This window comes from Lipophrys pholis (assembly GCF_963383615.2).
Source record: "Lipophrys pholis genome assembly, chromosome: 1".
Taxonomy (NCBI): Eukaryota; Metazoa; Chordata; class Actinopteri; order Blenniiformes; family Blenniidae; genus Lipophrys; species Lipophrys pholis.
Window position 1 is genome coordinate 50,056,292 of NC_137635.1, and position 27,794 is coordinate 50,084,085.

A 27,794-nucleotide genomic window follows, 5' to 3' on the forward strand; every position below is an offset into this window, starting at 1 on the left:
TGGAAATTATATTGTCATTTCTAAGGATCCATCGGTAAATATTAAAACAGATCACAACGTCCAAGGTTTTTCCCAGTAAAGAAACACTGTCTGCATTATACGATTATACCAAGACCGGATGCAAATGTGTCCGGCCACTGTAGTAACTTTCAGTGGCGGCGACACACACATTGTACAACATTACATCCATTTATAATATCAGCTTTTCCAGCAGGAATAACAGTAACTTTTGACCACAGGGGTCAGCTTTCATTTTCTATGTGCATCAGTGAGCTGTGACCACTTGTGACCTGATCGCTGGTTCACCAGTTCTCCTTTTTCAAATCACTTTGGTCCTGACAAATACAGACTGAGGACATCCTGCAAGAGCGAGCATTCTGGAAATGCTCTGACCCAGCTGTCTAAATGTCATAATATTAACCTTGTCAGAGCTGCACACTATTTTTTTTTTCCGCTGGATAAATGGGTTTCACAAATTCTCAAAATTTTACCATCTCTCAATATATAACGTAACACTTGTACAACAATAATGTAAACAAAAAACAAAAAAAGACCAGAAATTACCTTAAAAAGAGTGACTCATAAATAAAATAATTGTGTACTGACCTATTGTGCGTGGCATCATTCCTTGTCGTGGCATTAGGTTGTCATCAAGCCCCTCCAGGCCACCGTAGAGAGAGTGCGAGATTCTCCGCTCATGGTCATCCAGGGAGGTGTTCAGAGTCTGCTGGGGTCCCATCGGGCTCCCCGGTGTCTCCTATTAGAAACAAAGAGGAGCTATTAGTCTCACTCTGACCGTCACTCAACCTTATGTATTCATGCATTCCAAAGATAAAACAGTGTAAACTGATAAAGAGCAACAAAACGAATCCTTTGTACACGAGTAGAGAGAAGAAGAGTCCCGCTCATACTCGATAAAAGTCAAGACAACAAGGCTGAAGTGAACTGGCCACGCAAACACCTGCTAAAACAGTAATGGATGACGCAGGGGCAGCTACCCATGCTAATGCTACCACTGTGATAACAAGGATAAATGAGCATGGATTTCCAATAGGCTGCAGAGCAGCGGGCTGTTAGCGAGCACAGGGGAAGGTTAGCCCGCTAGCATCTTGACATTACCCTCAGGACACATGATGATACTCTCTTGTTTGCTGGACAAACAGAACATTTGCTGGCCCTGTCACCCATAAGCACACATCCATGGCCTCGCCGTGTGTGTGTCCGAGTGTGTGTCTGCTCTCTGTGTTTGACCATTGGATCGTTGACTATATTGATTTGCTATGGTTTTCCCATTTCTTGCTGAAGGTGATGACAGCTCTTGCCATGAAGATAACCATCATCGCCGGCATCATATAACAAGCGATAACACTATCACACTCCAGTCAATACCAGAGCCAAATTACCCCAATCAATGACTATAACTAGCAAGGCTGGGATTCGATTCTGGCAGAAGGTCTTTGCCCAATGATCCCTTCAGCTCACTAAACGGTTGAGGTGTTGTAATATCCACTGCCGGATAGATACGGATGTAAACAAACAAGTTCAGTTCACGAGAAAATGCACATGTGGGTAATAAAAGGCCTGGCGGGGATGTGAAGTGTAATAAAGTGGATGTCAGACTCAAGGGCTGCGTGTTCAGCCCTCATGGCAACAAATACTTTGACATCATAAGTAAGCTTCCCCTGTGGGAAAAGTAGAAGATCCGCAACACTGGTGAAAATATCACGACCGCAATGTGTCAAAAGAGATCAACCATAAGTAAACTTCTTTATAAATTAGTAATATGTTCATTACTCCGTGATTAAGGATTGGAATCAAGGCAATGAGACAAAACACCCACAATGGGTTGTCATTTCACTTCATTATCAGGAAGACAAATAGATTTATTGTAATAACGATATGGTGTACAACAATGAAACGTTAAGTTCTCTCTATAGTCATATATACAAGGACTTTTCATACCTAATTACAGCACTGTGTGGAAATCTGTGGTAATCACAACCACCTGACTTCTCTGTGTCCACGAACTCACACTCATAATGTTGGTTATCATCAGCATACAATCACATTCTTACAGTCGCATCTATTCAACTTGACATAAATTGTTAAATGTTTTAAAGTTTAAGTTATGTGCACGACAAAACAGGATGTATTAGCAGAAAATATACATTCACCGGGAAATGGGGAGAGAGGGTGTTGCACTTCTTTAAGGAAAATATTTTACTTTAAAACATTGCAAATTATGATTTTATCCTCACTGGTTACAGGAATAATTGCAATCGTTCTTAAAGTAAAATTTTCTAAGCATTTCAGATCTTTGGAGTAACTGCTCGTGCTAAATGTGCCTTCATCAAGTTCACACTATGTCCAATGTCATTGCTGTTGTTGGTGCAGAGGAGATCCACCATGATGCTGGATGCAGAAGAATGAAACTCCCTCAAGTACATGATGAGGAAACAGATATTTTACAGTATTTTACAGAAAAAGAAATAATCCACGAGTGTTTTTTTGATGCGAGACAGAGATGAGGCGATAAATGACCAAACAGCTCATATGTACAAGATAAAGACGTGAGTTATTTCATTTATTGTGGTTTTTACACCACAAGCGGTGAAGAAATCGAGTCACTTGAAATTGCCTGAGTCATGGCTGGAAGAGCTAATCTAAAACTTCAGATAGCCTCCACAAATCCACCCAGGAAACAAACTCAATTCTAAGGTCGACACATGGCACCGTGACTGCTGGCACACTGCTGTTCCTGACTTTAAATGAGGAAGATAATGAATTGGCTGGCCGAGGGGCTGAGGTGAAACGCCTTGGTATTGGCCGATGGGATTTACAATACTAAGAAAAGGGGGGGGGGGGGGGGGGGGGCTCGATCTCATCGAGTGCTGGTGGTGATGTGGAGGAAGTTCGTTTTTCTGCAAGGACAAAAGGAAGAGGCATCGGAAGCAGTTGGGCTTGTAATTTATGCCGCGGCAAACATAAGATTGATTGGAGATTGGCTGTCATGGGATGGTGACGCCGGGAGGAAAGTAAATACAGGATTATAAAGCGCACACGTCTGTAAATGTCAAAATGAGCCACGTCTTTTTTCCTGTCGTCCTCGGGTAATAGTCCATTTTAACCAATATTTGATCGACAGCTGGTTATGGGGCTTTAACAACCTATCGTCTCCTTATCTGTAGTTCTGAAAGCATCTCTAAGTGGTTTCTTTGAGTATGACTGCTGTTTTCCTCTCCTTGTTTTCCCAGTGTCGCGGACACTATTTCTTCTAAATAGCCAGACACTTGGACAGCCTCAGGCTATGCCCCCGGCTCCGCATGTGAAGCAAAGATTGACAAAACTCCCGGGGCTCGAATTTTATTCATCCAACATGCTCGCTGTGAAGTCTCACTGCCTTGACATGTCTGCAATAAGCGCACACACGCACGCGCAGCATCTCAACAAGCGAACACAGATAGATCTCGCCTTGAAAATAAATGCATACATGCATAACTTGGACGTGCAGAAGCACAAGCTACACACAAGCGTGCGCAAGGACACAACGCGCTCGGGCACACGCACAACACACGCACACGCAGGAAACACACCTCCAGGCTTAGCCTCTGCTTTCAATTACCACACGGACCGAGGGGAAATCAAAACTCTGACACACCAGGTTGGAAAAAGAGCAGAGCAGCGAGAGCAGGCAGTGCCAGAGGCGCACACGTGCACGCCGGCAACGCTGCGGCGATGTGTGTGTGAGCGTGCACGGATTCAGACTCGGCGCTGATACCGGCGACAGGCCAAGGTGTACAGAGAATGTAAAAACATGACATTGAGGGGAGGTGGGGGAAAAAAGTTGTGTAGCTCGGTTCATGGATGTGTTTTTTTTTTTTCCTCCCCTCCTCAGGCAGCCTTCAGGGAGGAGAGAGTGGGAGTGGTCAGAAGCCACTATGACCTGACCACTTACTTATATGCTATGAAAGAATTATTTGACGCTCGTAACAAAATCCCCCAGTGGTTTGCTTTGGCTCGGCTTATATTTTGTTTTTATACAAGAGGGCTTTTGGGGCCGTACATTGATAAAGTGCTAAGTACTCTTACCTCACAGCTTCATTGTTCTCCTTATGCATGGATGGATTCTCTCTGGACACGCCGGTTTCCTCCCACAGTCCAAAAACGTGCATTATAGGTTAACTGTTGACTCCAGAAATCTCTCTGTGACCTGTCCAGGATGTAACCCGCCTTTCTCTTTACTCAGCTGGGATGCAGTGGTATTGAAAATATAAGAAGGCCCCTGATTGTAGAGGTTTTCATTCCAAACCCTCGCTGTCATTTTTGTAGACATTTCCGGATATTCTTAAGCTTTTTATTTTCCATTAAAAATCGCTTTGTCGGTTAATTACAGACTGTCAATGTGTCATTGCCACTCTTTCTGTCTTTAACCCTGTCTGTGTCAGCTTGGATTGACTCCAGCACTCGTTTGGCCAAAACAGGAAATAGAAAAGAACCTCATGGTAGTAACTCGGCTCATGTTTGACTGTTGCATACAGTTAGTATTTTTTCCAAACCTCGTTCCTTTTTGCCACCCGTCTGGCCACGATGAGCTGGATCATCCCGCGCTTGTTCCCCTCCGTCGACATGGACTTGCGAAGCGTCTCCATGGCGTCTTGGTTGGTTTTGCCCAACAGCGACTCTCCGTTGACAGCAATTAACTGGTCGTTTACTCGCAGGCGTCCGTCCTTTAGGTTCAGGAGACAACAGAGGTGTTTTTTTTTTTTTGTGTGTGTGTGTTTAGACTTTTCACTCTCCAATTACTGAACTATACAACAAATAAAAACAGCCATTCTTCTAACTTTCCAGTGACCTTGATGCGATCAAACACGCTCTCAAAGAGCATATCGTGTTTTTAGTGATGATCTGATGTCTGGCAGAGAGGAGTGCTTTTTAAGTCTGTTATTATCTGCTGTCAACACACGCTTGTTTGTACGAAAAACAATCAAGTTGAAGGACTATGGAAATTGACTACAGTCGTGGAGACAGCCACAGAAAAGAGGGCACTCTGTGCTCTCGTGACAGCTTAAGCTTTATCATCTAAAACGAGCCATTTTGCTTCGCTTTGTCTGTTTTACAGGCAAACAAGTGTAAGAAGTGGCCATGAAGCATGACTTTAAGCTGGTGATAGGTCACTTTTTAAAGTCTAGGTTTCTTGTTTAAAGATATCTGAGAATTTTTAAATAAATTGATCTGATTGAAGCGTTTCTCTACTGAAAAAAAACACTTTCCTCACCTCTTTTTCCTATTTCCACTCACGATGTATACATTAAACACACGGAGGGCGTCGTACCTTACAGGCTGCTCCTCCATTTATGATGGATTTCACAAAGATGCCCAGATCTGCATGGTTTTCCTTGGAGCGGTTGCCTTTGACGCTGACGCCCAACCCTGCCGACCCCGAGTCACTAAGAGGGATCTCAAAGGTCAGGAACTCTCTGGTACCATCTGGAGTCAAGACCAACTCGTCCTCCTCCGTCTTCTGTGAGAGAGGAAAAAAACGCATTCAACACCCTGCATCTTGAACCTACTCCCATCACGAAAACCACACACGTGATCTAGGCAGCAAATACACGAGCACGATTCAAAAGATCTGCAGAGTCCACAGAGACGGATGTACATTTTAAAACAGTTAAATACTCATATACCATAATGAGCATAATACAAAACAAAAGAAACGTCCGTGCAATTACTCCAGCATAAAGCAATATGGGGAAAAGCCACTCCAGCCTGGCTGTGCTCTCACTGTGCTCCTTTGTGTTACCCAAAGGACAAAAAGTTAAAAAGGACATTCATTTGGCCACTTGAGGTTAATGAAAAGTGCTTGCGTATAAATTGCAGCCGGGCAGATAGCGGGGAGATAAATCAGAGTGCAAGCTCATTAACGGCATCAGATGTATTCGTTTTAAAACAGGCTTGTGCTTCATAAGTGCTAAATCGGGTACTTAGCATACACGGGCAGGGACTTGTGTTCTCTAATCAAGCCACGGGCCTCGCCCATCAATACTCCTCTGAGAGGAGGCGGGGCTTCAAAACTTTGGAGAAACAGTCACACTAAAATGGGATTTTATGCGAATTGGGGTGGGAGGATGGCTAAAATTTGCATTACTTTTTTCTTTTTTAATACATGGTTTTGTTGTAGTTTATCTGATCTGCTGGTGAGGCAGATTTCATCATAGATCAATTTCACACAGCAGTTAAAATAAGAAGGCAGAAGGAAGAATATGCAGACTAGGAGAAGGCATATCTTAAGGCTCCTGCAGATTGTATGATTTTAACAATATCATAAGTTCACAACCCACCACACAGTACAGCAAAAATCTAAATAAATGCAGGCCACGAGATGAAGTAGTGTGAGACAAGAATACATGATTGCGCAAGAATAACATGTCCTAAACATAAAAAGTAAAGGAGACCTCGCCATTGTGACATTTATGTGTTTGGGGAGAAATCCCCAAAAAGTAGGAGGAGAAGAACAAGGACGAAAGAGAGAGGCCAAGTTTGGATGCTAATTTTGCAAAGGGAAACTGAAGTAAGTACTTATCAGCATATACTGGCATGTACTAGCATTTTATGTCAGCATTTTCAGTAATTGTCTTTCATTTTCTAGCAAAACACACCACATGTAAACGTAACTGACAGGCCACAGGTCACAGGAGGCGTCACGATCACCCAAATATCCGACACGGTCTGATATTAATTGCAGGTTGTCTTTGGTCGCACGACCATGACTTCATCTGTCCTTGGGGTTAGGGTTAGAGCTGGGCTCAGTACGACATAGGACCACCGATTTGGAACCAAGACCAAAGATTCCGCCACGATTCTCCCACAATTGTTATCGTTCGTCTGCAACGACTGAAAAATCACATAGTCTACAGGGGCCTTAAGTCGATGAAAACAATTGAACGTCTGACTACTTGCTAGACTGTATCAGAATATCAGTTGGTTAGGGCTCTATCCATGTACAAGATGCAGCTTTAAAAGGGTCATATTATGCAAATTTCACTTTCTAATGGTTTTCCAACAGTAATATGCATCCCAATACCTGGGAAGTCTATCATCTCTCTCCCTGGCTTGTTTAAATCTTTGAAAAGTGTGTGCTTCAACGAGCCAATCAGAAAACAAACCCTATATAGTGTCATCGGGGGATTAGCCAATCACAATCAAGGTAGGCCCTCACACACTTAGGCAGCTCTGCTCTGGCACATGGCAACATGAGAGTAAGTACTCCCTCCTTTTCTCAAGATGGGCATGTGTGGGCGGAGACAGTCCAGTTCACACAGACACAGCAGATTCTGAATGCAGCTCATATGATCCAATATTCGAATGGGTGGCGATCAAGGGCAAGGTGAATTTGGGGCAATAAAGTATAGGTGTATAATATGACCCCCTTTAAATGTCGTGCACTCGCCCACCACTAGTCGGAGCTACAGAGCCTTAAGATGTAGAAACGAAGAAATGTCGCTTTGATGAAATTGTTCTGTTGTTTTGAATTTGTAGTGCATGAAGGAACAGTGCATGGAAACAGTCAATCTTTGGTGATACGTATATTGTGTATTTTTTTGCAATACATTGCGCGGCCTAATTTATTTATATATAATTCATCCCTAATAGTCATATAAGACTTAAAACACACCTGAATCGAGAAAGAAAGTATCTCAAACAGGCAGTAAACTTCACAGTAACCCTGCACAAACGCAGCAGGCTAACTGGCATGCCGAGTTCCCCCTCTCTCTCTCTCTCTCTCTCTCTTCTCCTTCACAACAGGTGCTTCCCTCCCTCTTTCTCTATATTCATTCTCCCTCTCTCCTCCAGCTCAACAATAAAAAGCTATTCTCTCGTGCTTGTTATTTGACAGCTGTCCTCTGAATAGATGGGTGCGTGCACGCTCTCGCCTGGCAATTATTGCGCACGCCTAATGAATTCAATCATCGGGCTCGGTGTCAGCATGTCATTAGCTCCCTTTGTTTGCTGGGAGAGAGATGGAATTACTCTGGGTAGAACGACAGAGGGGAGAGAAAGAGGGATGGAAGGAGAGGAGGAGGAGGAGGAGGAGGGGAAAGAACGAGGACGGAGATGGGAGGAAAGGGAGGGAAGCAGGAGGAAGGAAAGAGGAAGATAAAGGACGAGCGAGCGTGAAGAGTACTGTCAGGATGTCGACATGTTTCAAAAAGACAAAAGAATGTTACCTGGAATAGATTGAAAACAAGGATTCAGACAATTTGTATATCGGAAACAACTTCTTGGAGGCGTTCGGGAACAATAAAGGCAACAGGATTTCAATTATTTTGAGGAGTCCAGCCCAATTCACTCCGTCAAATTAAATTTAAGGCTAATTAAAAAGTGACTATGAACAGCTTAATCCTCTTTAACTGCTGAGGGTTAGGACAAGAAAACAGTTACATAAAATCTATGAAGCGGACGAGAAGTCATTTTAAGGGCGGAAATAATCTGTTCCTCTAGCCTGGGCGACGGTTTGAGTTCACTTGTAGCAGACAACACAGATGGCTTTACAGTTTCAATTGACTTTGCTTTCAGCTAACGAAAATAAATAAATAAAAAAATACACTGCGAGCATTTGCAACTTGTTAGCCATCCACCCCATGTGCCCTTAAAAAAAAAAAACACCCAAAAAGTGAGGGGGCTAAATACGGGAAAGACAAGACCTTACACTGGAGTCTTGGGGACCGTTCACGTTCAGGTAATTCGGGACTTGGTTCACTTGGGAGGGAGGGGAGCCGAGAATTTTCACACCTTCATTTGGTTCGGGGGGCATTCACATTCACTTTTGAGAACCGACCAAACCGTCTGGAAAATGTCACGCAATTACAATAGCTGCTCGTTTGGGGGCGCTGACGCCGGAAACAAACACTGACCAGAGAAGAAGTTAAAGAAGAAACACGGCTCATTGATTGATCCGGACTGAAACCGGAAGTTCCGCCGCTTTAGCCCGTGGTGGCTAGGCTATTTAGCTCTTGGCTAAAGGGTAGCCACAAACAACTGCGATATACAGTCTTCAGGCCAGATATCAATAAGCGCCCTTTTCACTACATCTTCCTCTTTACTTCTTCCTCACTACTCCATGTCTGCCCGCAAGATATTTTCCAACTTTTTCTTTCTGCTTCTTCTGATTCGCGCGGTTAGCTTTGTTTGTTTACTACCCAGAATGCACTGCACACTACCTCAAGTCCTCTCCCCCCTACCCACTAGAAAGATTGTTTGGAAACCACGTTTTCAAGAGGACCAGAGATCGCTTGTTAGCTCCGGTTAAGAGTTGGTGGGCGTTTTCACGTCGCCCAAACAAAATGTTTAGTTTTTTCCCCGACTCTCATTGCTGTGGTCATTGGTTTAATTATTCATCAACCTAAGTAATTATAATTAGTGCTTTGCTGGACCCCTCACACTATTGTTGAGGTCAGAGGTTAAGCTCTTCAGACTGCCAGGAGTTATCCTTTCGCTGTTTAAGGTTCATTATCTACAAGGATATCATAATGGGATTTCATTTGCTTAAACTAGTGCATGCTAGTAAAGTACAGTGTTAAAAACAGTATTTTCTGGCACTATCAGTCGAATTTACATTCGGCTAAGGGAACACATGATCGCGCGAGGACTGAAAGACCAATGTAGCTGGAGGTGTAAGAAAAGAGAACCATAGTTTGACTGTGGAAATAAAGCCAACAAAGGTGTATAATAGACTTCTTAAGTCTTTTCTTGATACTTTAATGTTGAATAGTCAAATCATTTTGGGCATGGTATAGACATGAAAGGAAAATAACACCTTCTTCCATAACTTTTAAGAACTATGATGTGCTCATATCTTGCCACATTGCAATCATCAGAGCAAATTTGCCAAGCAGTAATGAAAGTGACATCGACAAGCTCACATTTGAGTAAAACTGCTGTCATTGTGGGTTAGGAATTATGCTTTTATTATGTGACTAATTCTAATGGAAAAAAGTGCCAGATTTTTGTTAGATCTGAAAATAATTGGGTTTTTTTCTTCTGAAAACAAAACTACCCAACAAACTCATTAAGTATTTTGATCTGCCTCTGTCAAGTAGTAAGACAAGACCTTCAAAGGTCCCTCAGTGGTCAACTGTGCGCAGTAAGGAAAAGTCATCTATCAGTATAAACCTGAGAGTTGGTTCATATAAAATAATGTCAATGGGAAAGTTCTAAATAGAGGAAGTCATCTCAAATTTCTCAACCCTGCTTTTAGATATCGCGTCTTCAGCCTATTGTCAGACATTTGGAAGGGTCTTAAAGACCGGAAAGGTGGGGGAAGAAGGGAGAGAGGAGTAAAGAACAGCTGAATGAAGGTGAAGGAGGGGAGAGGAGCTGCGCTCCTGAGAGGAGGGACGGAGACGAATGGAGCGAGGGTGAAAAGGCGAGGAGCGGAAGAAAGAAAAGGGGTGAAAAAGAATGAGAGCCAGCGCGAGCATGACAATGACGGAGTGGAGCGAGCGCGGGAGTGTGAATGAAAGGCCGACAGAAAGGGAGGAATCCATGTGGAACACAAAAGGAGACGGGCACTGCCACCTCTCTCACTGTACGTCAGTATCGCTCACTCACTTTCACTCTCCTCTTATACTTTCTCTGCCTTTCACCTTTTTTTTTTTTTTTTTTTTTTAAAGGGGCCTCTTTATACGACTCTTTCGGTTTTATAAAATCATCTCCATTTGCCCATTTCCTCCTTTCCGTCAACCTTTCTCTCTCTCTCTTTAGCCTTAACCGTTTCCTCCACTTCCTTCTCGTCACAATCATCCGAATATGATTGGAGCCATTACCTGATCAACTGTTTGTCGATTAGATGCGCTTTGATGGGAACGGGTTTCCTTGTTTAGATGAACATTGATCAAAGTGATCAGATAGAAGTCTGGGTTTATGCTCAAGTTAGTGGATCATTCCCATAATGCTTTGCAAAGTGATGATTGTCTGTGATATGTGCACAAGTTCCCTCATCCAGCTTCACCTGGAAGTCCACCGCTATTGAAAATTTATTTTTACATTATTAGACCAGTCGCTTCTTTATGCTTTATGTGCGTGTCCATGTGACCCCAAACTGGACAAATACTGAGAAGAGTGGAGGCCGAATCCCAACACTACCCCCCCCCACACTGCTACCTATGATACTGCGCTGTTGATTCGTATCCGTAAGCTTCAGGCACTGAAACATCAATGTAATGAACATTGAGCGCCGACATACAGCTTCACGTGTATCGAACATAAGAGCATAACTGAGACTTAACGGGCCAGATTCATTTCAAAATTCTTAAAGGCTTTTATCCAAAAAGCACGTTTCTGGAACTTTGGGTCAAGTGAGATAAACAAAGCTCCTGAAACAACTGAACCTTGCGTGAACTTCGAACCAGCAGGCGAACCAAGCCTGGTTACATGTGAGCAATTTGAGAGCATTGTGAATGCCCCCGCTTCCCGCACAATAGTCGCCGTTCTTCTACCTCCCTCTTCATCCTCACTATCGCGTCTGAAACGATTAGCTCTCAAGCTGAACTTCATACAAACATTTGATGGCATCTGGAAAAGTCGCTCGGGGGGGGGGGGGGGGGGGGAGAAAAGTAGAGAGGTGATGATGGAGAGAGAGAGAGAGGGAGGCGAAAAGGAGGCAGTGAAGGGTGTAATTGGCCGAGAGAAGTCGGGCGTGGAGACCATTGTTGGCTGCCTACTGTAGCACAATCTATCTCTGCTTATTCATTCTCTCTCTCTCTCTCTCTCTCTCTCTACCTTCTATCACTAAATTCACCACTCCCATTACCCTCAACATCATCCCTCTCTCACTATAATCCCCAAAATATGTGGACGCACTTTCCCTTTCGATCCAAGGCTGTTTGATCAAGACAATTCTTCATCCCTCTTCTCTTTTTTTTCCCCTCCCTTCATACACTGCTGCTGTTGGTCCCTCCTACACCCCCCCCACACCTCTCTGCTCCCACTCCGTCCTGATGCGTCTCGCTGCCGCTCCACGCTGATATACCATGAATATCAAATACCTGTGCGATCGACAGTCACGGGTACAGCGTGGCGGAAGAGAGGACGTCAGGAGTGTGTGTGTGTGTGTGTGTGTGTGTGTGTATGTGGTAGAGTAAGCCAGTCACACAGATAAGGAAAGACGGTGTGTCGCCACCAACTGACACATGACAGCCACACTGTTTAGAAGAAGAACCAACTAAGAAGGCACACTTCTCGCAGCGCTGTCCAAAACTAATCATGTGCCCTCTTCCTCTCCCTCCTTTGCCCACTGGAAGCCATTTATAACCCCCCCATCCAACCCCGAGCAATTACACCAGCAGCTGCTCCCAGTCACGTCACGTGTGTGCGCGCCAGCGTGCGAGTGTACTTATGTGTGCATCCGAGGCGTCGTGCGCTCGTGTGAAGTGTGCCATATGGCTCGTGTGTTTTTTAGGGACATTGTGGAATTCTCCCCGGTGGAGTCTATGTAACTGTAAATTGCAAGTTCGATAGCGCTGTGCGCGCGCCTGTGTGTGTGTGTGTGTGTGTGTGTGTGTGTGTGTGTGTGTGTGCGTGTGTAGCGTGCTTTAAAGGTGACTGTGTGTGTATACGGGCCAGGTGGCAGCTTGAAACATTCCTTTAATTAGGCCAGAAAGCCCGTTTCCGCGGTGGAACGGCCCCTCTCTGATTGACTCGTACGTGTCACCGCCGGGGCCGCCACACGACACAGAAAACGGTGCCGAGCCCGCCCGCCGCCGCCGCCACACAGCCGCAATCATTAATCACAGCGGCTACTCGATTGTGCTAATAATGATCCGGAGTTATGTAACTCCGCTCCTGATTTCACTGAGATTGGACACACCTGAGGCAGCAATCACAGCAGTTTGGTTTTTGGTTTTTTTTCAAAGTAAAACCTTGCACTTTGTTGATTTTGCAAAGACTTTATATTTGATCTTCTCAAGTTACTGTAATTCCTCTCAGCAACATTTAAAATCAATTGTATTCCATTGCCTTTGTGGTAATAATGGCTTAAAATAATTTATTGAGAAATTTTACTTTTTAATATCATTTTCGGTCTCGATTTGAATTTTCATTGCTTGTATTTAAATGTTGCATTATTTGTGGATCAGGGTTGAAGATTAATAGTATATTTTAAATAGTTTTTACTGAATTCTTACATTTTTATTTTCGGTAACAATATCCCTCAGAAACTGTAATATTGACATCATCTTATAAGTTTCTTTATATTTCTGATGTTTGTTTTTTTTTCACTTTAGTTGCAGGAGTTTTTCTGCTTGATACGCATATTGGAATATAAAAAGTAGAATTAAATAAATATACTTTAAATCATATGTCTTGGAAAATTACACATATTTTGGAATACATACAAATAAAAAAAAATAATAAAAAAATCCATAACAAAAATAAATTTAGTCAAAAAGTTTCCAGCCAAGTTCAACTGCAGTTACATCAGTTAGTCGAGGAAGATGCTAGAGAATCTTGATATTATCGGCAGTTCCATCAGTCAGTGGCATTACGATGCTCTATCTTCTGGATTTTACACATAAATAAGTGATTTTTGACAAAAGAAGACACAAATTTTTTACTTTCTCTCAAGCTTCAGGCTGAATTTAATGACAGCAGTGTTAATGGTAACCTCCCCGTGTCCTTGCCTGACAGCCAGACGGTAGATTTATGTTGATGTCGGCCATCAGGCGGACAGCGCCAATAAGGAGCCCCGTGATGGGAAAAGTGCTTCGCTTCACGCCGCATGAGCTGCAAACATCACAGCAAATCTTCTCCCCAATTTGATCTGTAGACGCGACGCAATCGTTACACAAGTCAATACACTTTTTTTTTGTGTCAAAATGAAAGCAAACCAAGAATAATAGCGATGTCTTGGATTGTACTTTCTTTTAAAAAGAATATGCCGACTTCTCCCACCACAGTGGGGGACTAATCTGAGGATAAAAACTTGAGATGCTGAATATTCTCTGAACATTACTAAAACATGATCTACGAGCACTGCAATTATGGAGCACATGTTTGAAATACAGATCGAGCTTCAGGGAGGATGTTTTCCCATTTCCTTCTGCAAGAGAGTTGCTGAATCAAGAAACTTGTTCTCATACTGCGAGTACGGCATATACATTCTGCTTTATGCAGCTAATTTACCCTGTTCCATGAACAATTTAACCCAGAAATGTCAATAAAAACCTCATTGTTGCACTTTAAGACATCGCATACAGTATAAAGATATTCACATGCCAATAACAAAATAAACAACTTTGAGATATCCCATCACCATTTTTAGTTCGAAAAATTCTCCAAATTGACGAATCCCCATCAACAACTTCTTACACATTACTAGCGGCTCCTGTACTACAATAAAAAGTGTTGTTTGCATAATTAAAATGCTTGAATTAATATTAAAGTGAAAAAAGGGGAGAAAAAAGTTTTGAAAAAAGTTTTCTAATTTCGGTTTGTGTTGAATTTCTATTCGACTTTTAGTTTTAAACTTTATTTTGACATGAAGTCATTCATCAATCATTTATTTAGACTAGATATGACATATTAGACTTAATTATTCAAACATATATATAGGACTGATATTAAACTACATTTTTATGTATATTTTGAGATAAATGCAGCAATTGAATGTGGTATTTAAGATATAAGAACTACTACAATAAACAAAAAAAAACATCTTAATGAACAGTGCAATTAAGTGATAATGTGAAAATTTTGTTTGCGTTTATACAAATGATTTTAGTGATGTTGGATTGACACACGTCCAACTCTTCAAGTTTTTAAAGCGGTCATGATGCAAAATTCACTTTCTAAAAAATCTGTCATCTGTCACCCTGGCTTGTTTAAATTTTGAGTGTGTTCAAAAAACACAAAAAAGAGTGTGTTACTCCAACAAACGAATCAGAAATCAAACCCTTTATAGTGTCATCGGGGGGTTTGGCCAATCCCAATCAAGGTAGGCCCTCTCTTTGACTCCTCCCACAATTAGGCATCTCTGCTCTGGCACATGGCACCACGAGAGGAAGTACTTTCTCCTCTTCCCAAGATGGGCATGTGTGGGCGGAGCCAGTCAAGCTTACACGGACATAGCAGATTCTGAATGCAGCTCCTATGATCCAATATTCAAATGGTGGCAAAATCAAGGAAAAGCTGGATTTGGGGCGATAGCAACAAGACCCATGTAAATGTGTTGAAAAGCTGTTTAATATGACCCCTTGAACACAAACCTCCATATGGAATAATTTGTCTCTTTCTTAGAGATCGGTCGCTTCTGGACTTTCTCTTGAAGAAACTCATGCATCTGATTTTTTCGTCATTTCCCAGTATTGTTCCTGGTCATTACATCAGAATCTTCACTGTTGGGAGTCTCAGTGGGTTCAGGGGGGGTTTGAACAAATGTTTCATGTTGTGCCTCTGCTGTGTGTTTCTTTAACACTGGAACTCTACAAACAAATCCTTGAAATGACTTTCCTCTTTGGCACTTGTTTAAGGCAAAATCTTTGAATTATCTTCTGTCCAATTAGCGTGATTCAGAGTTAACATGATGTGACCGTTTGTATTAACTCCTTTCTTAGGTTTCTCTGCTCGTTGGTACTTTTTTTATTCCTATTTTCATTACAGTTACTGATGGGAGATGATTTCATACAACCATCTTGGACTTCTTCCTTCTCCTGCACAGTCGGGTTTGATCTCTTGCAAATAAATTTGAAAAAAACTACAACAAAACAATTAAAATTTTATGTGCGATAACATGAGGCTGAAAAACATCTAATAGGAGTCCACGGTTTTAGAAAAGCTCTCATATGTTTACACCTCACTGAAAGAGGAAAGATAATCATTAAAGTGCTCCTCATTTTGTTCCCAAACCTACTATCTTGCAAAATAAGCCATCACCTCACACAAATTTTTAAATGTTTGGTCTCCAAAGATACAAAAACTAATTGATTGTAACATTGGTGAAGCATAAAACTGTAAATACATATCAAAAATGTGACTATAATTAAAACAATAAGGGATGACACTCGAAGGAAAATATACAGAAAGATTGAGAATCTCTCAATGTTTTATTTTTAGTTGAGATAAAAACCTAAAAAAGATCCACAATTATGATTTATGGTCGCTTGCCTGATGACAGGTTCAGACACATGTTGCAGTGTTGAACAATAGTGTAGATTTTTGATGCATCAAGCACTGACATCATTATGTTTTGCACATATGTGATGATTTTCCCACGCTGACCTCGTGCGAATTCAAATTAAAGCCAGCGCATTTATGTTGCGGAACAGCTTTGATGTGTCATGAGTGCGAGCTGTAGTTGAAAATGTGCCGCACAATAGCAGCACGTCTACAGGCGAGCGATTAGCGCCGGTGTCATTTTTTGCATTTTCCGATTTGTCATGAACATGGAGCGACGCCACATCACGCCATCAAGAAATCCTTCATCATCACACTGAAACGTGCGGGCGGATTACTGTTTCGTAAGAGCTTTGTGTGTGTGTGTGTGTGTGTGTGTGTGTGATAGATAGCATCTTGGCACAGCGCTGCCGCCGCATTACCGCCGCTCCTGCTGATGGCTTTTCAATATACCATCGCAGTAATTTTCCATAAGCCCGTGTGACTAATGGCGTAAACAATAGAGTTGAATGTTCACGTTATGGGCCCATTATGGAACTATCAGAGGGGAGGCATGTAAAGACGGATGCCTTTGATCAGTGCTCCATTGTGGGAGCCAGGTGCATGGGAGGAGGATTTGGATCTTAAAGTGTGTCTTAAGTGCGTGCGAGAGAGTGGGGGGGGGGGGGGGGGGGGGGGGGGGGGGGGGGGGGGGGAATAAAAAAAGAGTGAGGAAGAATGGAGCGAAATAAAGCGACGGGGAAAATGTGACAAAGGCGCGAGACAAAAGCAACGTGGCGAGAATGGAGAAAGACGCGGAGAGAGGAACCTCCAGCAAAGTGTTTGGTTTTTACAGACCATTGGCAGAGCAATGAATTGCCTAAATGACTCCCGGTCTATTTGTGCAGCCACCCAAAGTATCTCATTTGCCTCCGCCGCTCACGCCCCGAGCCGGTGATGTCACGCAGCAGTTACCTCGGTGAGCCAATGGGATATCCCGCCTGCCACAGGCTGCCTCGGTTGCTAAAAAAAAAAAAGGGGGGGGGGGGGGAGGGGGCAAGTCACAGTCAACAGGTTTAGACACCAATATCCAAGAGCAAGTCAATGCAGGATGTGAGGGAGGACGGGCACGCAAAGCAGTATGGGAGATGCTTCAAGCGTCACACAGAGGGTGGATGCGGGGTTAAACACGGGGCGTCTGCACAGAGCTCGGAAGCTTTCACAATGTTAGATAAATAATCAGCTATTTTGATGTAATTGCAGAGAAGACCTTCTCTTAAACGGGGCTATTCTGTTAAAGTGCTGAATGGGACCGATCGGACCGCGTGGCGTTGCAGTTAGCAGTCTCACATCATAGTGAGAAGGTTGTAGGATCGAGGCCAGGTGGAAACTGCATGTATTCCGTGAGTTTTGTCTCATGATTACTATGGTTTTCTCCTCATAGTGCAAAACAGTTCGAGGCCACTGGGTGACTGGACACTGCCTGTCGGAGTGGACGTGGGCGTGATGGGCTCGACCTCTCTGGCCTGTCTGCATCACATGTTAGATGGATGAATAGATCCAAAGTGCCCCATTTATAAAACAACATTTCAAAGTGAAAACTGAAAACGTTTGTTGGGATTTGGGTATCTTTATACACAACAATGGTGCAGAACCAATGAAAACACAACTTTTTGAAGCCGCCTCCCAAGGTGGAACTTTTCCGAAATGTTCCATCTCCATCGAAACGGGGGGAGAACGCAACTTTTCTGAAACACTATGGCCGTAGCAAATAGTTATTCTGCAAAGTAGATGGACAGTAACAGCAATTTTTACCTCTAGAGTGTCATGACTCCCCGTCCATCTTCTCCTAGGACTCAGTAGTTTATAGTTGAGAGTCACCATATTACTAATTCAACATGGTCGTCTGTCCATACAAAGGTCCGTGTGTACTCCCCTTGTTAATGTTTATGGTGTATTGTTCTCTGCCGCATGTGTGTGTGGTTTTATCACAAAAACAACCAACAGTGCCAACTCATGACCTGGCATCCTGTCTACATCATTTTCAGCGTTTCTGACATTTTCGTGTAAACGGACATCGTTCTTAAAACGTTATGTCAACGTGAAACTTTTCTGAAACAAAAATGCAAGAACGATGCGTTTTCACTTGACAGGTTGTTGTGTGAATGGATAAACATGAATACCTTAAATGTTTAGACGATTTCTCACTTTTATTGATTGGATTTATTTGAATTTCTATCTGTTGAATTTTGGAAAAATGTGCAGTGAGTTAGAAGCAGACGTACTGTGATTTGTTTTACGTACACTGTGCAAATCATCCATTATGTTGTCAAAACACAACCGTTTATCTCGCTATCATAACAAGAGTGAACGAGCGGTTTCATCCATTTTTCATAATTCTCACAAAATGTAGAAACAAGTTATGTCTCAGTGCGCAGCTCCACTTTAACCAACTTATCATTAATCGTTGATAAAATCACCGACAAATCTAATCACTTTGCCTACAAAGTCTGAATGAAGGATTAACACACTGCAGGCGACTTCCCTCACAGAAAGACGCATTTTCAAAAATGCTTGATTCACTGGACCGATGTCAAGGAGTGAGTGTAACCCTGGACACGATGAGGAGATTAAGTAAGAAACTTGAGCTGGAGTGCAGGTAAACCTGATGATGTTCAGTCTGACTCAACACATGAAACTGTTAAGTTTCACTTCACTGTAAATTGATTGCTTGAATATATTTTTTACTAATAGGTGGAGAAAGAGAACAATCCGCAGCTCTAATACTAATGAAGAGTTATTAGTTTTAATGTAATCCGGGAAACCTACGCCTTGAAACGCCTTCCATTAGGAGCTGGCCCGTCCCGCCCAGTTTCTAAACCTCTCTGTTGTTGTTGATATCAGCGGCGAGATGTTTAAAATGAGGCGCCTGACAGAAGATAACATCTGAGAGGCGCTGAATCCATTATGGCGGTTGATGTTCCAGGAAGAGGGCGAGGAGATGGGAGGGGGCGGGTGGGAGCCGAGGGGGGAGATGGGATGCACGGCCGGGTGGAGACGGAGCGTAGCCGGGTGGAGGCAGGCTGACCGGCGAGCCGTTCGCCCAAATCTGTCTGCAGCGGTTCTTTGTTGTTTCGGGAAACGTGTTACGATTTAAATATGGGAAGAAAAACTTCAGAGGAAGTTTAAACGAGTCAATCACAACATTTCTCCAAACACGAGACAATAATCGAATAAATATTTACTGCCTTTAATTTCAAGACTTTTTCAACTTTAATCATTGGAAATTGTATCATTATTTATTTGTGGTTGTTTTTATTGTGGCCGTCGTCATTGTCGTTCAATGTGGTCGTTATTGTTGCCATTCTTGTGGTTTTGTTTGTTTTTTATTGTCATTGTCGTGTCGTACCATTGTTACACCTTAAATAAATATAAATATTGCATAAATCTAATTTTTGTCATTATTTATGGCCGCTACTGTATTATTCTCATTATTATATTATTATTATTGTTCTGAATGTAAATTGAAAAATGTTTAGTATTTTTCATACATATTCATTTATAATTAGATCCTTGAAAATCTAATACAATATTTACAATGTTTGCTTTGAATTGTTTTCATTTCTTAATCTCCTCTTTTTTTGCATCTTTAATCCAGAACTGACATCATATTGCGTTTTCATTCTCCCGCTCCCCATCAAAGTGTTTCATTCCTAAAGCAGAATGTCAATTATCAAGTAAAACACTACGAAGTCAGATTCAACGATCTGATGTGAAAGCGCCGCGTTAGCGACTCCAGACCAGCTGATTCATCCAGGTAGTGTCACTCTGTACTTATGTGATGATGAACTGTACCGCGTCTTTGCCGGCGGCGGCCGCCATTACCATCAACATGACTTTTCCCCTCACGACGAAGATCATCCACAATGCCTCCAATCAAATTAACTGCCCGATTACGCTCCGAATGTGCTGCATACACACACACAAAAATATAAAAATCCACCCGATTACCTGGCCAGATGTAACCTGGAGGTGGCGAGGCCAGATGTGAAGACGCAAAGTCTGCGGCTGTTAAATTACAACTCGGGTTTCCGCGCGCGATGGCAGAGTTATGGAAATGTGAATGGCTTTTTAATACGGGCAGTAAAAAGTGGATGAGCTTTTAACAGCTGCTGCAGAGGAGAACGACTCTGTGACGAGAGCCGCTGGAAACACTGGAACCCTCTGATTAGTGCTGATTATTCACAGAAGGTAGGACTTCTGCAGAGTGCAATCACGGGATTAGGAGCGTTCGGTAGGATGTTATGTGTTAAGACTGTGGACTATATGTGGAGTGTCTTTAAATAGAGAAGGTTTTCACAAAATGAGGCCGTCCCTTGTTCGACTCGCATTTCAGACCGACGGGGAAAATAAAGGCAAACTCTCCGGTGGTTCCACCTTCGCGGCTCTGAAGGCAGTGACGGAGCAGATTACAGCTGCGGCAGGGGCACACTGATGAACCATGAAATTGTGATTTGTCAGAGCTACTCCGGACGGAGATTAAAATTAGCGCTACGGACTAAACGCACTGGGAATGACTTGCACTTTGATTAACCAGCTGGTTTACTGGCGGAGCAAAAGCTACTGTTTTAATTCCAGCAAGAGGAGGAGGAGGAGGAGGAAGGGGGGGGGGGCAGTTTAGAGATTAATAATGTCATGCATTAAGGAGCCGGGGGCCGTTTTGGGGAGTGTCGAGGTGGAGTCTTACCAAATCTCTGGGGGATTGCGTCTGGGCTTCAGCGTTCTGCAGGACGGAGGAGGAGGGAGTGAAACACAAGAGTTAACAAACTGCTAGAGCGACAATGTGATCACACAGGAAGCCGAGGCGGGGGAATCAGTGGAGGAACAGAAAGTGACGGAGAAATGAGCATGCAGGACGTGGAAATGATGGGTCACTCGGTAGTAACTTTTCATGGCATAATGAGAATTTGAGTGTCATTACTCTGTAGATGTCGTGAAACTCATAACATGTTGAGTTAACGTCAACTAAATTCAAAAAACAAAGGTTTGTACTTCTCCTGCTGTGGTGGGTTTAGCATTAATGCAACATCTGCTGAGTGTTGTTTTTTATTTTTTTTTTATTACACTACATTAGGTTTAATAAATTAGGTGTGGGTACTGCCATTTTTAATTCATCTTTACACGTCAAAAAGTGTCATTTCGACTATAAATCTAGTTTCTGTGAGGTTTTAGATTCATCTTGCATGCGATGTATGTTATTTGTAATGATTATAGAAGACTGGTTTAGTTGTACATGACCTCTAAAGGTCATGACAATAGTAGGTTAAAAGATTTTTATCAATGAATTTGTGTTTTTAATGATGTTTCAGTCATATTTTTATAAGAAGTGGTGGGCTTAAACTCCGGTTATAGCTATTCTTACTGGTTAATTTGACTTTTCCTTCTTAAATTTTCAGTTTTTACAGACATACAATATGTTTCTTTCATATTTCTGTGAACTTCCATGCTATTTAGTTTCAGCAATAAGGAAAAAAAAAAAAAAACGCATTAGAATTTGTGTATTTTTGATAATGAATTTTTTTTGTCATTTGTCATTTTTTCATGTAATTTGCATTCTTAAATTTTTTTTTTTTTTTTTTAAATCATGTTTTATTCACATTTCTACGAGGAATTGCTGTTAATTATTTTTCTGATGTCTAATAAAAACAGAATAATCTGCATAATCAGGTCAATTAATCAATACAATTTTAGTTTTAGAGAAAAGGGTACATTTTCACGTCCTTTTTTGTTTTTAGTGATACAAATGACATGTTTGTGTCAGATTCTTGTTAGGTGTCGTGGCGCTCAGTCCCTGCCACCTTAAAAACCCGAGGAGAGAATGTGTGTTGGAGGTGTGGATGGAGACCGGAGCTGCTCTTTGGGTGCAGTCGACCCCATCTCCCCGGAGTGCCATCCTCCCCGGGGCCTCTCACATCACGCTCTCCGCCCTCTGCAGCTGATAACCACAGATCAAATAAATCCCACCGTCTAACGACCGAGTGCGCAGAGTCAGCCGGACTTACAGCCCACGCTTTAATCTCAAGATGAGTATCGACCGGCGTGGCGCCTCGTCTCATCCGACTTCGCCCGCGGTGACAAGCGGCCGACGGCCTCCATCTGCATCCTCCACCGTGGTAATTGTCGCCGACCGGCCGTCTGATTGACACCGCTCTCCGGCGAATGGCTTCCCGGGCGCGGGAAAGCGACGGATTGAAGGCTGCCGAGCGCCATAACTCACGTTAGTGCTCAATAAGGTGAGTGTTCGGGCCAGCTGGCAGAGCCGCGGAGATGGCAGGGAGTCATCGACTGCTGCCGAGGAGCAATCACCGACATGATTTAAAACTCAGCCTGCACTCTTCACTCCTCTCAAAACAGAAAGCAGTGTGCAGCCTTGGTTATCGTCCATTATAACCGCACTTCTAACTCTCAGAGCAGATGTGCCAGTACATTAAAATGCGTTTTCCCTAAAGATTAACCTTCTGTAAAGCAGATAAATGCCCTTACCCAACAATAATACATAATGAAGTCTTTAAACTGATCAAAATACGTTTTGAGCTGAAAACATCAAATAGAGTAGTGATGATTATTAATCTATGTACTAAGCACTTTCTTTTTTTTTAACATTAATTTACAATTAAGAGTTTGGAATTGACGGGAAGTGACCAAATATGGTAATGAGCCCAAGGAAGGGTTAACCCTTCCTCATTGAGATACTATGGCATAGTATATAGATACTGTGCATCTATGTCAGTAAGCTGTTATTTTAGGTCATCAATACAACAAAATTAGCTCTGAAGTGTAAAACTTTCAGAGTTATTGAATACAATTTGTCTGCATTTTTGCTGGATTTTACTGAAAAGGAGACATCTATCCAGTAATTTGTTGTCTTGATTGTCAAATAGCCTATTAGGATTGAATCAGACGCAGAATTGTTTTTAATATTATGTCAAACTACCATTTTTCTGTATTTTAAATTTTTTTTAACATATTTAGTCACTAAAAAGAGAAAAAAACAGTGATTTTAGTGTTACTGTGTGAAGCTTAAAGCAGAAGTGACACAAATCGTCATACTTTTCATGAATTCTCGACTTCAACTCGAATTATCTCGAACTATATGTGAACTATTTGTATTCATGCATTGTATTCTTTGCACTTGTTGAATCCCTGAACCAGTTGTAATTAAAGACATTTCTAGACTTGAACACTTTACGGCCAATGGAACGAAACATTTCTACCTTCAAGATTCTCAAATTTTTTAAGGATTTCTGTGAAATGTTAGCTCCACACTTGAATGCATCAGTCTTTATAAGACCAACGCTGCATTGTGTGTGTTTTTGATCAATACAATACGTACTGCATTAATGACTTTTCAGATGAGATACTCGTTCAAAGGGAAGCAGTGAAATATTGCATTCGTGAATTGAACTTTGCTGGAGTGGCAGGAATGAGTGACGTTACAGGTTGCGAGCGGCGTCCTCGCCGACGGAGCGACAACAGCAGCACGCGTGCGCACACACACACACAGATTTGTTGGGCCGTTTGTAACGTGTAATGTGCCGCCGCGCCGCCGCCTGATTGATATTCAAGCCGAGTGTGTTTCTCACTCTCTGCCTGCTACCTGCCCTGCATCGGCTCATCCCCGCATCCATCAATCTACAGTCAGCTCGCAGGCAAAACACGGCGAGGCGAGATGGAAACGGGGAGAGACAGGGAAGGTTACCTAACGGAGAGGGGCGGGTGGCGCCGCGGAATGAGAATGAAAGGAGCGAGGCTTGACAGATAAAGAAAAGACTGGAGACAGAGTGAGAGGAGAGGAGAGGGCGAAGGAGATAAAGGGGAGAAAACGGAAGCTCTACAGGTTTCCTCGCGGGCCAGCCGCGGCGTGATGATGGAGCGGAGTGCGGCGACGGAGCGGGACAATCAATCTGCATGCTCGGCGAGCGTGTTTGTGTTAGGCCGGGAAATGAGAAGACAACACGGCGGCGCTCACTGCGGGGATTAACAGCACAACGTGACAGCACACACTCATAATCTATACTCCAGCATGCATGAGGTGGGGGCGGGGGAGGGCATGCGTTTGTCATGACGCGGGATACATTGCGCTGACTGAAGGGAGAGTGACAGACGCACCACGTCTCGCGGTAAGAAAGTGTCTTCCTGGCGCAGCACCAGCAGGAACACGGCCCCGCCCATCGGCGTCGCCCGGAGCAGCGCCACCACCTCCTCCTGGGTCCGCCCGTTCAGGTCAACGCCGTTCACCTGGACAGAAGACACACAGATTCGCCATCTTCTCCACAGCGTGTGTGTTCACACAACAAACTAATTTAACATCAGTTCAACTAAACCTGGAGTTGAAATGAGACGTAAACGTGGCCGCTTGACCGATATCAAACTTCTGATGACGTGACTGAAAGAGGATCTAGTCCTGGATGTAAACCAGGGGTGTCAAACATAAGGCCCGTGGGCCACAACAAGTACACAAGAGTTGCCAATCGGGCCAAACCACCAGGAAAGTCGTAAAAATGTCAAAGTAAACACAGATTTATTTTTCTTTTAAACTAATTTCTTTGCAGACAGCTGGAGTTTAACAGCAAAGCTACACATTTCCCCAAAAAGGTTTAGGCGGCTTGTACAAAAGGTTCGATTAGAACAATTCAGCACCAGTTCGGCTCTAAGCTTTGAACAACTGGAGAAATTAAGCATTCAAACTTTATGTGTTGCTGCAAATTGTAATCCTTTATGCAAATGGTCTCACGGCGCGAGACGACAAAAACTTCCCGAGCTGCTAGGTGGGTGCACATAGAGCAGAAAAACACGTTTTCTGATTTCATTAGAAGACGTGCGACTTCCATGAAAACACACTCAGTCTTAATCCATTAGCTGCACTTTAAATGTGATGGATGGCGTGTATGCTGGGAAAGATTGAAAGTATTTTCCACTTGTCAAAAAAAAGGACAAGAGACTATTGCATTTTAAATTTTTAGGATCCAGACAATAAGTAGTTGTTAGCAATAGCAAATCACAATAATAAAACATGTGTTTTGATTCCAGGGACATGCCTTGCTGCATGGGTTTGCATGCATGCATCTTTTACGGTATTTTTAGAATTGAAAGATGCGACAGTGGCGTTATTTATTATCATTGCTTATGAATATTATTAGCGGTGCATGAAAGAAGTAGAGAAAGGAATGCTGTCTTGTGTTTCTCACCTCCAGCAACCTGTCCCCTGCCTTGAGGCGGCCATCTTGGATGGCGGCCCCCCGAGGAAGAATGTTCTTCACGTAGATGGGCGCCGAGCCGCCGATGGGGACGTCCCGCGACGTGATGCTGAAGCCGAGTCCCTCGGGTCCTGCGGGACGAGAGAGGATCTGATGAGGGACTTCTCACATTTAGACACAAACCCCCCCAAAGCCAGCCGCAACGCTCTGCTCTAATAACAAGATTAGATGCAGCAGGATCTGTCTGCGCCCAGCATGTGTGACTGATTACAGACATTAGCAGATCAGGAACTAATCAGCATCGTGGCACATCGGGGAAAAGTGAGAAAAGTTAAGTTTCCATGTTGAAAAAAGTAAGCTTTAAGGATGACAGGATTTTGATTGTATTTGCAATCCATTTAAAAGATGCTACATGGAGACTAAGGTTTTCCAACATGCAGCCCGCGGACCAGAAGTGGCCTGCAAAAAGGTTTAATCTGGCTTGCGGGATGATCTTCCAAAGTATAATAACAACAAAGAGGACAATCTAGTGAAAGAGAATTGGCATCAAAGACATACGATCAAGTTAAATTTGTGAAAAAAAATGCAAACTCAAAGGCTGCAGAAATCGTGCCAAATAATGATGGGTTTTACTTTTTGCAGTTAAACTCGTGTTCAATCTTCATGCAATAATCTATAAATGCTGCCAACTCCAGTATTATTCAATAGAGCTCCAATAAGGCTGTATCGTTTGACTTTTCTGATGTAGAAAGTGACACATTTTGATAAAACTGAAAAAAAAAATTTAAATGATCTGTTTTGCTTCTTTTTTTTTTTTAATTCTCAGCCCTTATGAAATGAAATGAAGTTTTATTTTGGTTGTTCACATTTAATAATTGTATATTCCCTTCAAGAACACCAAAAGAGGGTTTGGGCAGAGGCGATGCTTTTTTTTTCTCAGCCCACCCTGTACGAGCTTTTGTTCTTTTTAATGTTATCAAACTAAGCTCATAAGGCCTTGCTTACAAGACAACCTCTTCAAATGAAAACAGAAAACTTTCCTTGCATTTTGTGTGTATGTTTACACGGCAACAGTGCTGAAAAAACATCTTTCTGAAAACGAACTCCCAAAATGGAAACGGCAGAGAACGCAACTCTTCTGAAACGCTGCTACTGCACATGCACACCACGGTCATAGTAAATACTTTACCTTTGTTAATGTTTAGCATATTTTTCGACACCGTGTATATATTGTTTCATTACCAAAAAACAAGCAACGGCACCCACTAGTGGCCCAACATTGCTTCTGTGTAAACGTACATCGTTTCCAAAACGTTGCTGTGTGAACACAAAGGTTTTCTATATAAAAAAAAATGCAAAAAGCAATATGAAACAATTTTGGGGTTAAAAAAAAAATAAATCACCCAAGACTCACATGAAAGCAGCCAGTGGGCCCAACTTCCACCTATTGCGAGTAAACACAGTCATCGCTCTTCCTTTCCTTGTGATCTGACCTTTACAGCACACCTTAACTAAATGTTGCTGATCTCTGTGCGCTTATTAATCTCTGTTAATTCTCTGCATTACCAGTGCATCATTATAAATCATCAGAAACAGTCCCCACTACTTCCTCGTAAGGATAACGGATGAAGAGCTCAGATTCCATGCACACGTTCATAAAGAATGATGATGATTATTATTATTACTATGAGTGTTATATATTATAAGTCGAGGCAAAGTCTCGAAGTTGAACCATGTAATAAGTGCAAGCAATTACACCGTTCCAGTACAAGAGTTCAGCCTGTGCACTTATCATTCGTTATCTTTAAATTCAACTGAAAGCGAGAAGCAAAAAAACAAGCATTCTCTGACATTATACTCTATAACTAACTCTGTCAACACACTTCAGTAGTCTCCTCCTTTCTCTGCATTACATTGGACCAGATGTTGCACTACAAAGTTTGAAGAAAGTGATTTTTTATTTTTATTTTTTTCCTTCTTCATTTCTTCCCCTCAGTATGCTTTTGAGGAGCAGTTTCAAATGGAATTGTTTTCAGACTGTTGACAAAAAAAAAAAAGTTAATATGGGGGACAATAATGAGGCTCCATGCTGTATCAGAGCTCTGGCCTTAATCCTCCCCGCCTGTCTGACTGAGCTGATGCGAAAGAATAGCAGAACACTTAGCCATCCTTGTTTCACATCCTCTTCCTAATCCCCTACATTGATGAGCCAATCAACTTCCCACAGGCAGTCGAGGTGCGGCATTACACTCACCGGTAAATGCCCGTAGAGTTCCTGGCTTTAAACAGGGAGGAGGATCTTTAAAAGTCCCATTAGCTTGATTAAGACATACCTAAGCAATTTCCTGCGCGGAATAGGATGCCCTGATTGATTTTGATACTCCCCGG

At 42.6% G+C, this 27,794-nt stretch overlaps 1 protein-coding gene across 3 annotated transcripts in view; it reads right to left on the reverse strand.

Moving 5' to 3' along the window:
• Positions 1–27,794, reverse strand: part of pard3ab (par-3 family cell polarity regulator alpha, b) — a 262,388-nt gene that overhangs the window by 99,100 nt on the left and 135,494 nt on the right. For 2 of the 3 annotated variants that reach the window (XM_080487989.1, XM_080487991.1), the window contains exons 10-16: positions 25,398–25,537; positions 24,319–24,447; positions 20,897–20,932; positions 17,125–17,172; positions 5,333–5,521; positions 4,557–4,727; positions 607–757 (exon numbers count right to left, since the gene is read on the reverse strand). In XM_080487989.1, the coding sequence (XP_080344115.1) occupies positions 607–757; positions 4,557–4,727; positions 5,333–5,521; positions 17,125–17,172; positions 20,897–20,932; positions 24,319–24,447; positions 25,398–25,537 (864 nt within the window). The remainder of the gene's footprint in view (positions 1–606; positions 758–4,556; positions 4,728–5,332; positions 5,522–17,124; positions 17,173–20,896; positions 20,933–24,318; positions 24,448–25,397; positions 25,538–27,794) is intronic. The other variant, XM_080487990.1, reaches the window with a different exon arrangement.